We start from the raw sequence: 12,808 nt of genomic DNA, 5'->3' as shown, positions 1-12,808 counted from the left end.
CAGTTGGCTGAAACAAAATGGCAGCCATCTTGAAATGGCCTCATTGCAAAAATGCCATTGATTTCATTATTTTTTTTTAAAAAAAAGAAAGCTCAAGTTTTTTAACTTCAAACTTACAGCAGGGCCACGAGCTCCAGCAGGACCGGCGGGACCAGCAGGACCAGCGGGACCCTGAAGGGGTAAGGAAAGGGGGAAGAGAAGGATACAGTTAATCTTTTTTTATAGGTATGGAGGAACTTTCTTTATAAGGAAGTGTGATCAGAGTGTACAGGCAACCTGAATATTATTATTACACATCACTTCTTTAGGCATTAAGGTGTTCCAGGGGTAGTATTGACATGTATTTGATTTTCTTTGGAAGAGAGTCTTACAGCGCTGGAGACTTACGGAGTTCTTGTAGTTTTGTTTTATTTACAAATACACAGGTAGAGACCTCTACAGAGCAGCAGGTATGACCCTCCATGAGATTCCAGAGAGAGAGAGAGAGAGAGAGAGAGAGAGAGAGAGAGAGAGAGAGAGAGAGAGAGAGAGTTCTTGCACCTTCTAGGTGCATCAGCCAACTCCAGCAGTGTCTGTCTGCTTCTCTCTCTATCCATTTGAGCATCTAAATCTGCACTTCTTTTTCCACACTGACACCCCTCTGCTCCTTCCCTTCTGCCAAGCAGTAAGTTTGCCTCTTCTAGCCCCTCGTGGGCACTTGAGCAAATCTGTTTCCTCACACACAAGGACCTTCGAGGAGAGGCCTACAGTTAAGACACATGTATCCAGCTATTCAGTTCTGCGGACCTACAGGGCAAGCCTAAGCAGGTATACTCAGATCCATTTTATTCAATAGGCCTTTCTCCCAAGAAAAGGTTCTTGAGATTGCAGCCTTAACGGCACAAGTCTTTGAAAGAGGGGGTAGTGATTGCTGCTGAGTTCCATCTCTCATTGCAGACCCTGCTTCTCTGCTGAGTCACATAAATAAAATTGGGATGAGAGGTCACTGGGCTGCAGCAGAGGAGGGAAACCATAAAGTCCCGCTGCATGAAGTCTACAGATAGCTATACATCACCACCCTTTTGTCATATGGGATGGATTAATCCACAGTGATTAGAGGCCAAGTTCCCAACCATATTCTTTTTTTCTAGGAAGAGCAAAACAGTTGTCATAGTGGTTCCTTTTTGGCCAGATGACTGTGAACCTCAACTAATATCTACTGGTTACATCAAGAAGATTATAAAATAAAACTCTTCCAGAAGAGAGTGTGGATTTAATGGTTAAAGCATACTGGTGGGACTGCTAGTTGGAATTATGATCTTGATAGTGGGATTGGGAGTAGTGAGATTGGGAGTATTTAGTGGGCTTCAAGTAAGACATATGGTCCCTGGGTTACTCCCCTGGCTTTGGGGAGTAGAACGTAAACATATTTAAAATCACAAATGAGTGACCTCCTCTTAATTCTGATGCAAGCGTATTAAGGCTGGCGAAGAAGAAGAAGAAGAGGAGAAGAAGAGATTGGATTTATACCCCACCCTTCACTTTGGAGTCTCAGAGCGGCTTACAAACTCCTTTCCCTTCTCCTTCCCACAACAGACACCCTGTGAGGTAGATGTGGCTGAGAGAGCTCTGAGGGAACTGCTCTTTTTAAGGACAGCTCTGACAGAACTATGGCTTGCCCAAGGTCATCCAGCAGCTGCTAGTGGAGGAGTGGGGAATCAAACCCGGTTCTCCCAGATTAGAGTCCGCGCATTTAACCACTACTCCAAACAATAAAACAAGGTCTTCCTGCCCCCATGTTCCTTCAGTATATGCATATAGCTCATCAAATTATGGTTTTAATCATATGAAACCATGGATGGATGTCATTCCAAATTAAATAGTGTGAAGTAGGTGTGATCTTGCCAGCATGCCTTCAGGGAATGTGCACTCAAACAGGAGTGGCCTACCAGTCCATTTAATCCTACATGATGATACCTTTGGCCATTGTGAAGTGCAGAAGCTGTGTATGGTGGCAGTTAGAGGGGGGGATCTATACGCCTGTGTGTTTGCTTTTTCAGGGAATGGAAAAAAGGGAAACGTGTGAGTGGTAGATATTCCATGTTCATTGATTTGGAGCAAGAGAATGCGCTCTTGTCTGTGGTATATTTGTGGTAGAGCAGAGACAGAAGTACGGGAGAATAGTGGATTTCTAGATCCTTTCCCTAGTTCTGCAAAGGCCTCCTCTTTGGCCATGAATTTAATATTTTAGGGGGGATGAAAGGAATAATCACTTACACTCTCACCACGGTCGCCATTTTTGCCAGCAGGGCCAACAGGGCCAGGAGCCCCAGGGGCACCAGGAGCACCAGGGGGACCAGCAGGGCCAGATTCACCACGATCACCCTATTTAAGAAAGGAAAACAAGGAAGAGAGTCAAAGCTCAGAGTCACTGAGAGGTGGGCCTCGAAGCGGAACGTTTATTGTAATGCTGTCTTCTTGTGGTCCCAACCAGTTCTTGACACCTGCTTCATAACTTACCTTGGGACCAGCAGCACCATCACGTCCAGGAGCACCTTCTGCACCAGGAGAACCCTATAGGGCAAGCAGAGAGGGAGAGATCATGGAGGAGCAGAACACAAATAACTAATGAGAGATTTAGAATGCTTCACTGGGCAAAAAGAATTCCCAGATTCTGCAACTGAAAGGTATTGCATTTATGAACTTGTGAAGTTGCCTTGTATTGATTCAGAATATTGGTCCACCTAGCTCAGTATTGTCAACACTGGCTTTCAACAGCTCTCCAGAGCTTGTGGTGGTTCTGAGCCATTTAAACCCCTGCTTTCTGCTCCCCACCCCTTTTAGTGGAGAAACCCCTGCTTTCTGCTCCCTGTGAAAAGTTTTTTAATATGGAGATTGAACCTGGGATCTCCTCTGTGTAAAGCATATGATCTGTCATTGAGCTACGGTCCCTTATGAAGCTTCCTTATTCTCATACCAATGACCTATCTGGTCTAACATTCTTTCCCAGTCCTGCCGCCTGTCTCTTAACTGGAGATATCAGGGACTGAGTGTTAGACTTTCTGCATGTCTAGCCTGTACTCTGCCACTGAGCCTAAAATTGCATAGTTCTTCTGCTTGGATATTATTTGTGGTAAATGGTAATAGTTTCTGATGGTAATGAAGCTCCCCAAAGAAGAAGGAGCATGACAGCAGGTGCGGAAGGATAAAAATGAAGATGTACCTCACGTCCAGATTCACCAGGGGGTCCGGCCAATCCAGGTGGTCCTGCTGGGCCAGGAGGACCGCGTTCACCAGAAGCTCCAGATGGGCCTTGTTTGCCAGGTTCGCCCTGAGGAGATCGTACACAGAATTGAAAGAACCCAGTGTTTAAGAATGAGGAATTAAAATGAAACAGGGTTGAATCCAGACAGCTTTTTTGTTCAGTCTCATACAGTTCTCCTCCTTACTACAGCCTCCATCCACATTGTCCATACAAGTCCCATGATGCCCGGTATAACCTTTTTGTTGGTCAAAGCAACCCCCCTCCCCACTGTTTTTCACCAGCAAAAATGTTGGTGAAGAGAAGAGGTCCCATACTACCACAGTTAACTAAAGTTCAGCACAGAGAAAGAAGGAGCTTTATTCAGACAGCACATACAGAATGTTCTAATCTTCTGGAAAGTAACCAGTTCAAAGTTTTGGGTGTGGGATCAAGCTGAGGACAGAGGGAGAATAATTTCTGTATATCTGTAGATTGCTATGGAGTGCTACAACATTTTGGAAGTATATAAGGATTTATATAATTTCTGTAGGGTGTCTTGCATGGTTTGCGAAGCTTACTGAACTTCTCTGTTCAGGTTTATAAAAGCTTGGTTGCATCATGATATCAACTATTAACAGAATTTGCTCTATGCCTTAAAAATGGTATAGTTTGTATTTTGGTAAAATTTCAAAAATTGATTTTTTTTTTAAAAAATAATTCTTAGAGTTCACTTTCAAAAAACTAGAACTTGTCTTCTTGATACATCCTTAAAACGTGGGGGTTTGTGTGTGTGTGTGTGTGCCTGGATGACTTCTAGTGACCCCTAGGGGGCTTGGACATTTCAGAGAGGTGGCTTGCTATTGCCTCCCTCTGTGTCCCGGCCCTGGTATTCCTTGGACGTCTCCAATCCAAGTACTGGCCAGGGTTGGCCTTGCTTAACTGCCAAGATCTGATTATCCAGGTCATGGCAATCATGTTATGTTTTTCACCTGACAAATTCAACACTCTAAGTTCTGTTTTTATTCCCTTCCCATACTGTGAATACAGCCATATCCATAATGGGGAAAAATGTAAAATGGCTCCTAATTAGGCCAACATATATTCTACATTTGCAAGTAAATTTGATCTAGGAAAAATTGCTTGATGATTTCCCTCCCTCTACATGAATTCTTTTCAGGTCTAGTTTGCATAGCTATAGAATTGACTGTATTATGAAGCTGTGGATGGTTCTTTAAGTCAGAATTTCAGGATTCTGTGGGCTATGATATTCTGAGGTGCTGCTGGGATTGCATACCAAGTTCAGCCCTTAAAACCCAAAATCTCTGTCAATTTTGCTTTGAATGACAAGCAAGATGTTCAGATTAAAATGTGAGCACATGAATGCTACCATATCTTGTGGGAGGTTCTGTTTCTAGGCCTGTGTTTCATATGAAACATCCTTCCTTAGGAATGGCAAATACTATTTTCAGTTGCAGTTGGATGTTACATCAGTCTAGTCTTGATTGAATCTCTTTTCAGAGTTCCTCAAATGTTGGAGGGGAAAGAAAGACAGTGGATTGAATTCCAGGAACTGTTCTTCAGTCCTCAGTGTTTTGTTAGGGAAATAACAGGTATAAGGAAATAGGCAGGTATGCATTAGCAAGTGAAAAATAGTGCTTTATCTTGTGCAAGATGAATAGAATACTGCTACTTAATTTCTCCATTGCTACCCTTCTTTTTATCCACAAAGCCTAAAACCAGTAAGGAGCAAAAATGGTGTGTGGGTTATGCTGTCACTGAGGGGTGAAAAGGTATCTTGTTGAGTCATGGGGTACAATTCTAAACACCATTACTCAGAAATGTTCCACTTATTTCAAGAGATATTTCCATGAAAATATATTTGAAATTAATGTGGTAGAGAAACATGTCTCATATGCAAGAATCCCACAAAAACTCTTCTTTGCTGTATTTCCCCTGCTCCTTTGGCCAAACTACAAAATTCATATGAGATATCTGACGTTAAATAATTCACCTAACAGACTCTGAAAACCTCTTTTGTCCCTTGGGCTTGCAGGCCCCCAAATATGAATAAATCCAGATTCCCTTACAGATCCTGGCACAAGAAAACCTTTCTCTATGTTTCTGAGGGTCAAAATTCCAACCCACAAGGATCAGGATGAAACTGGATGCAGATTTATCTTCATAGAGGATTTAGAAGTGCTGAAATACTCACAGAGGGTCCAGGAAGACCGGAGAAACCTCTCTCGCCTCTTTGTCCGGGAAGACCCACCATACCACGGTTTCCAGCAATACCTTGTGGGCCAGGGGTACCAGGTGCACCCTAAAAGAGGGAAAGGAAAGAGAATTAAGTGGGAGGTCAACATGAAAGTCTTCTGATAGGATGGACAGCTCCTATTCTCCAAGCAATAGGCTACACTATGGGAAAGGAAGGGGAAGAATTATTCCTTAGCAGAAACCATTGGTTGGCATTTTTATGGTCCAGGAACAGTCCAGGAAACTAGAAGTTTTGAAAGGTTTGCATCAAAGAGAATGACAGTTGGATGTCCTGAATCTTCCTACACTGATATTCAGTCCTCATCTTTCTGGATCTTCCTACCAAGTTTACCCTAAAGGAGCACTGATCTTATTGTCTTTTGGTTGGGATGGAATTGGGATTTCTTCCATTCTGTGTTAAGAATCATTTCTGGTTGTCAAAGGAAGACTCCTTAGTGAGGCTATCTCCTGCGTGGGTCAAGCTACCCTTCTAAAAAAGAGGTAAACCGTAGATTGTGGCATTTACTTACAGCTGGTCCATCAGCACCAGGAGATCCCTTCTCACCGGAAGGTCCAGGTGGGCCAGCAGGTCCAGCCTCACCAGGGCGGCCAGCAGGTCCAGTCTCACCACGGGGTCCTTTGGAGCCTTCCTTTCCACTAGGGCCTGGTGGGCCGGGAAGACCAATGTTACCCTTTTGGAAAAGGAACAGGGAAAAAAACCAAGTCAGTGACTCTCACACAATTATAGAGAAGAAGCACAGAACCCTGTCTCAATGGAGGTTCTTTGGGTAAGGTCACCTGGATGGGTTGAGACTATGCTCAGTGTACAAGTGGAAACTAGAAGTATTCTTCCTAAAGGTGATGCTGGCTGGTAGCTTTTAGTTGTGTATTCCCAGCACTGAATCCCAATCAACTGGCGAGTTGCTACTTTTTGAACCGACTACAGCTTCCAGGGGGTCTTCAGGTGCATCTTCACGTATTTTACAGTTGCAATAATGTAAACAGAATTGCGATATTTTAATCAGTAGATGGAGAACAGTGGAGCATCTTCATGTATTTTACAGTTGCAATAATGTAATCAACAGAATTGCAATATTTTAATCAGTAGATGGAGAACAGTGGCCAGCTTATTTTAACTGTCATGGTGTTCCTCAGCACCTTCTGGGAAATGAGGTTTGGTGAATGAGTTGAGAGTTTTCTCTTAGAGGTCCCTAGCACTCTCCAAACTACAATTCCCAGAGTTCTTTGGGAAGAGAACTTGACCATTATTCAGTTTGAGTCTTTAGAGTACTTATGCTCAGAGACCTTCCTTTCCATTCTTCCAATCTCTCGAATTCTACTGAAGTTGAATTCCTACTAAATAGCAGTGTTAAGAGAGATTCCCCCTGGAGATCCTACAATTTCTTTCTTTGCTTCTTTTTAGGAATTTGAAGTCTGTTTCAAATCGGCTCCATTTTAATCAAAGGGAAATTTGAAGAGAAGATGGACAGAAAGGGAGGTTCTACGAAATTTCAGAATTTCACTCTGCAGATGATCAGAGGCAGGTCTTCACAAACCTTTTTTATCTTCCTGCTAGAGTGGTGTGTAACATTAAAACACCTACATGGGCTGAAGTTACAAAGGCTACATTGATTTCTTTTCAAGGAAGAATGGACCAGAGAAAGAATAAGAGGAATCAATTGAATTTCGAAGGGGATCCCCCTTCCTTTAACAATGCTAAAACTAAACTGATGAAGCATCTACTGTCCCACATTAGAAATAAGGGAGTAGCTAGATTCTGCAACATTTTAATTTCAATATTAATTAACTTATATTGACAGACTCGTTTTGATGGCAACAATTGAAGCTCCCCACTGAGATGTTAAATTGCATGCCATTCCCTACAAAGCTACCGGATTTGCTACCAGATCTCAAGATTCTTGCTAAAATTTGGAAATCTGGATATCACATTTAGAAAGCTTTGATTTAAAAACTTTTTTAAAAAATCACTCCAAAGTCTCTGAGTTCAGAATACTGCTTGATGTTTTTAGTGCAGGATAAGAAACGCTGAAAATCCAGATGTTAGTTGCTTCACCATTATTCTCACATCTGCATGTCTTCCTCCTGACAGTCACCATTGCTGGTCTCTTTGCTGGGATACTGTGGGATCTTAGGAACCTTTCAGTGAGCATCAGCATTCCAGCTACCAGGGAGCCCTGCATTAGCTTTTCAAATTACTGCCAAGAATAAAATAAATGTCTCTGTGGGAGAGGGGTACTTACAGATGGGCCAGGGGGTCCTACTCTTCCAGCAGCTCCGGGGAATCCAGTAGCACCCTGTAAAAGAAATTGGGGGAGAAGGTTCAATTTTAACAATCCCCCCACCCCGTAAAAAGCACTTTCATTTCTATTTGATGCCGATGTCCTACCATGTGGAATGTTGCAGCAATTCTGAATTGATTTGGTATTCATTTGAGCTGGGGCTCATAAACCAAGGGATCTCTTTGCCATGCCATGACTTCTCCTACAGAAAGGCGATCTCCCAGTCCTTCTAGCCCCTTGCCAGAACATAGTGCTGCTAATGTTCTGTAGGGCTATGCAGGTATACAAAGTAAAATCTCACCCAGTCTTGACAGCTGGGGAGTGTCACCTATGTTATATTGCCCAGCTTGAGTTATGTGATGCAACTTATTTGAAATCAAGTCGATGGGATTTCCAAGTAGGAATTTTTGCTCCTATCTGATGAGATTAATGCCTATGAGCATTCAGAAGCAGTACTTGGCTCCTTCCTGCTTGGCTGTCAGAATATTACAGACCTCTTGTTCTGGAGAAGGACATTCACTCAGTTAACAAGAACTAATATTGGGAATGTGTGTGGGGAGAGAAGGGTAATAGAATTTGTTTTGTTTCTACTATAAACCACTTTGGGCAATGGGGAAAAACGATATCGAAATATAGCAACTAACTGAGATGGTTTCTGAACCATGAAGTAGCCCGTTCCCTGAGGACATGGATTAAACATTTTGGAACAGTTGGAAAGAGCTCTGTCTTATTCATCTAACATAGACCGTAATCTTTTTTAGTAGGTGCTGCATCACTTATGTGATTTATACAGCAGCTAGTGTGGTTGGTGCCTTGACCTGGGTGACCCAGCCTAGCCCACTCTTACCAGATCTTGGAAGCTAAGCAGGGTCAGCCCTGGCTAATATTTGGATGGGAGACCTCCAAGGAATACCAGGGTCGTGATGCAGTGGCAGTCAATGGCAAAACACCTCTGGATGTCTCTTGCCTTGAAAACCCGATGGGGTCGCCATAATTCTGCTGTGACTTGGTGGCATTTTCCACCACCAACAACTTGGATGACCAAGCCTAGCCCAATCTCATCAGATCTTAGAAGCTAAGCAGGGTTGGCGGTGGCTAGTACTTGGATGGGAGACCTCCAAGGAATACCAGGGTCGGGATGCAGAGGCAGTCAATGGCAAAACACCTCTGGATGTCTCTTGCCTTGAAAACCCTACAGAATCGCCATAAGTCAGCTGTGACTTGACAGCACTTTCCACCACTGCCAGTGTGGCTGGTGCTGAGAGTTTCAGTATCTTCCATCCTAGCCACAGTAAATTTTAACTAAGATAAATGGGTAAGATGAACGATATTTTGAATGAAGCATTTAAAAAAAAAGCACTCACAGGAGGTCCAGCATTTCCACGAGCACCTTTGGCTCCAGGAGCACCAACAGCACCCTGCAAGAGGTGAAAAGAAGACAGCATTAGCTAAAGACTGATACGAGGATTCACAGAAGAGGTTAGAAAATTGTGATGGGCCACTTACAGCAGGTCCGGGAGGTCCGGTGGCTCCAGATGGACCAGGGGAACCAGCATCACCCTTAGCACCAGCATCACCAGGTTCACCTTTAGCACCAGGTTGTCCATCAGTACCCTGCAGAGGTGAGTAAGAACAGATGGTGAGGAACAGATGGATGGCAAAGGAAAGATAGATAGACCTTAGTGATATGGTGTCTTTCTCCACATCTACCAGGTATATTGGCCTAAGCTATCTTACTGAACCAAAGAAGGCTAGATCCTGTGATTCCTAATGATTCTTTCTCTGTAGCTCTGTTGATATCAGATATGAAGTGATGGAATATTAAGTTTGTTTGCTCAAGCTGGAGGGGGAATGGCATACTTTGGGAAGAGAAGGCTTGATTATGATGAGGTAACGTTCAAATATTAGATATGCAGCACTGATTGAGCTCACATAGTGGGGTCACTCCTTTGTGCTTCAGCAGGCAATGGCTTGGTGCCTTGGATATGGAAGACTCAAATTCAAATTCCCAGTCCTCAGCTATGAGTTCATTGGGTGGACTCATCATCTCTCATCTTGACCAACAACACAGCGATGTGGGGAGGACAATCAAGATGAGACATGTAAAACACTCAGAACTATCAAAGAAATCATGACTAGCAGTGACCCAAGTTAACTTTTCCAGTACACTTTGGTGTCTTGTCCTCTGAAGTGCCTCAAGTCTAGGCTGCCATTGATCCAGTCACGGAAATATCCCAAGCCTTGAATCTACCAAGGTGATAACTGGCTGCCTGTTGGTTCAAGCATCCATATGGCAAACAATTGAAAAAAAGTACTTGGGTTGCCTTTGGCCCATCAAGAGTGTCCTGAGTCTTTGCTTACACAGTTGCTGTAGTTGGGATGGGGAAGGAGGAAATGGAAGCATCCAAGAAGGGGCATTTGGTTTGGACTACCACTGCTGCTAACTAAACTATCACAGAACCCACTGCCTTTTAATTTTTCCTGTTGGCAAGAATGTAGTCCATTTCATGTACCTAGGGGCCAATCCTAGCTGTTCAATTTCATATCCGCAAAACTGAAGAATTGCTCACTCTGCCCTTTCCCATACATAGAATGCAGCTCACTGAGAACTGAGATTTGCCATCATACTTACAGGGGGGCCAGCGAATCCAGCGGGTCCAGCAGGGCCTGGTTCACCACGATCTCCCTGGGGAAGAGAAGGAGACCCACATGGTGAACATGGCCAACAATGGGAGAGAGGTCCAAGGAAAGGAGAGGAGGTGGGGGAAAGTACTTACGGGAGCGCCACGAGCACCAGTGGGGCCAGCAGGGCCAGAGGGGCCAGCTTCACCCTGGGCAAGAATTAAAACAAAGTCAAGGTTAAGCTCCAGAGAGCCAGGAGGGAATCACCAAGTGTAATGCAAGCAGGAAAAGGCACCAAATTACAGGATTCATCCAGATAGGCAGCTTCTCATAAGTTGATCACATAATATGTAAAGTAGATTTTTTTTTTAAAGACCTTCTCTAATAATGATTAAGGGCAGAGTTTGGGCGGAATTTGGTAGTGATTGTGAATGCTCCTTTTCCTATTGACATGCACTGTATTGCTCCAAATATTTGTGACTAATAATTTTATAAAATGGTCTGTCTGCCTTCCTATTGAGTGTGAGATCCATTGAGTGAAAACCTAATGTTTCCTCTTCTTTACACTAGTTGAAGTTGGAAGGGCAAAACACCCTGACTTGAATCTAAGGATCGTGCATAAAGCAGGTGGAATGAGAAATTCATGTTTGGAAAGGGAAAGTGGAATCCTGGCTGCGTCTGATGCAGTATAATCCATATGCATCGGTGACCTCTAGAACTCTGTCATTCGGTTCTGTCTGTCTGTAACCTTTGGTAAAGGACCTGAGAGCACCCCACTCAAATGGTACATACAAGGTTGGGCTGGAGATTCAGTAGTCTGAAACTGGTGGTCTGTGAGACAATCTGCCCTGTAGATGATCACATGTTGGTCCACCACCCTCACCTATGCCCTTCTGGAGGCCAGAAGAAGTCCTTTATCACCAGTTATACTTCTCATGTCCTCCATATTTCCAACAATATACATCCACTATTCATGGAAGTATGGTGGAAAATCAGGATATACAAAGCAGAGAAGGTTCTAGAATGGGTTTACATTGCCCTGTGTTTTTGCCTCTTCATGGAGGTCTAGATCACACTTGGAGGTCTACACACAAACAGGCAAGGCCAAGCAGGAAAAGCTATTTATATAGATACGAGGAAACACATATAGGTCATTGAAACACCTTCGTGGACACCTGACACCTGGAGATAAATTGAGGTTTTCAGGAAAAAAGCTTGTGAAGTAAAGCACTTGCCTTATCGCCAGGAGAACCAGCAGGTCCAGGTGGGCCAATAGGTCCAGTCAGTCCTCTAACTCCATCTTTGCCGGGAGCACCATCAGTACCTTTGGGACCTGAATCACCCTAGGGACGAAGATGGAGAAGACTATGAAACACTGAATAGAACAGGTTAGGGGAAGCACTGAGGAAGAAGAGCTCTGTAGGGAGGGCACACCATGTCTGAAGTAGGAAATTCTCAGAGAAATTTGGTTTGCCTTACAGAATTTGTATTAGGATGCCAAATGAAGATAGGTGTGAGGGAATTTCCTTCAGCTGCTGGAGAGGAAAGACAGGTATCCAAGCCCTGGAGGCAAATAGCATATTGTTGTGCCTGTACAGAAGGGGAGGATCGTCTACCTACCAGGAATCATAATGAAAAACATTTATATGCCTACAGAAGACCAACTACAGATCCTTTCTTACTCTTGTGTGATGAATGCTAGCAGAGGGGCCATAGCTTGGTGGCAAGGCATATGCTTTTCCAGGAAAGACGTTCGGCCTGCAATTCCAGGCTTTCAGTACAATAGTCTGAGCTTCATGTGGTAGCTTTCCATGTCAAAGCTCTGTGTTTCAAAATGGGAAAATATGGAGGATGGGTTGATGGAGAGCCGTGGATGGATGGAGAAGTAGCTAGACAGCCAGTGTGGCCTTGTGATTTGAGCATTGCTTGTTCTCTCAGTGTAACCTACATCATAGGATTGTTGTGTGAGGATACAGAGCAGGAGGAGAGAACCCCGTTTGCCACTCTAATCTCCATGGAAAGTCAGGATAAAAAATGGGTAATAGAACGGACAAGGAGATAAAGAAGAAGAAGAATACAGAACTAGCTGAAGAAACGGAAAGGAACTTTGGATGAGAAAAGGAAGAGCTACTGAGAGTGCTTGCCCCCCCCCCCAACTCTTAGTGGCTATAAAAATGATCGTCTGACCCTGTCACTGCTTAGAGGATCCATAATTCCTGGAAGCTTATGCCCCTTCCCTTCCTGTTTCATCAGCAAAATTATGCTGGACAATTACACATGAATGGAATGCCTTTACGTCATTGCTGTGGATCTACCACCATAGCCATTACCCAGTCTGCTCTTCTGGGCTCAGCACATCTTCCTGTTGTTTTGGTGATATGGTTGCAACAGGAGCCAGCTTGGTGTAATG

At 43.8% G+C, this 12,808-nt stretch overlaps 1 protein-coding gene across 1 annotated transcript in view; it reads right to left on the bottom strand.

The window, feature by feature from the left end:
• The window catches only part of COL1A1 (collagen, type I, alpha 1), a 54,715-nt gene that overhangs the window by 9,584 nt on the left and 32,323 nt on the right, over nucleotides 1-12,808 (bottom strand). Inside the window, exons 33-44 of the mRNA XM_015413671.1 lie at nucleotides 11,634-11,741; nucleotides 10,554-10,607; nucleotides 10,409-10,462; nucleotides 9,283-9,390; nucleotides 9,141-9,194; nucleotides 7,738-7,791; nucleotides 6,007-6,168; nucleotides 5,436-5,543; nucleotides 3,203-3,310; nucleotides 2,500-2,553; nucleotides 2,257-2,364; nucleotides 118-171 (exon numbers count right to left, since the gene is read on the bottom strand). Coding sequence (XP_015269157.1) covers nucleotides 118-171; nucleotides 2,257-2,364; nucleotides 2,500-2,553; nucleotides 3,203-3,310; nucleotides 5,436-5,543; nucleotides 6,007-6,168; nucleotides 7,738-7,791; nucleotides 9,141-9,194; nucleotides 9,283-9,390; nucleotides 10,409-10,462; nucleotides 10,554-10,607; nucleotides 11,634-11,741 — 1,026 coding nt within the window. The remainder of the gene's footprint in view (nucleotides 1-117; nucleotides 172-2,256; nucleotides 2,365-2,499; nucleotides 2,554-3,202; nucleotides 3,311-5,435; nucleotides 5,544-6,006; nucleotides 6,169-7,737; nucleotides 7,792-9,140; nucleotides 9,195-9,282; nucleotides 9,391-10,408; nucleotides 10,463-10,553; nucleotides 10,608-11,633; nucleotides 11,742-12,808) is intronic.

This window comes from Gekko japonicus, unplaced genomic scaffold (genome assembly GCF_001447785.1).
Source record: "Gekko japonicus isolate JY-2015 unplaced genomic scaffold, Gekko_japonicus_V1.1 scaffold544, whole genome shotgun sequence".
Lineage (NCBI taxonomy): Eukaryota > Metazoa > Chordata > Lepidosauria > Squamata > Gekkonidae > Gekko > Gekko japonicus.
Note: the sequence above shows the minus strand (reverse complement) of the source record. Positions and strands in the feature narration are given on the sequence as shown.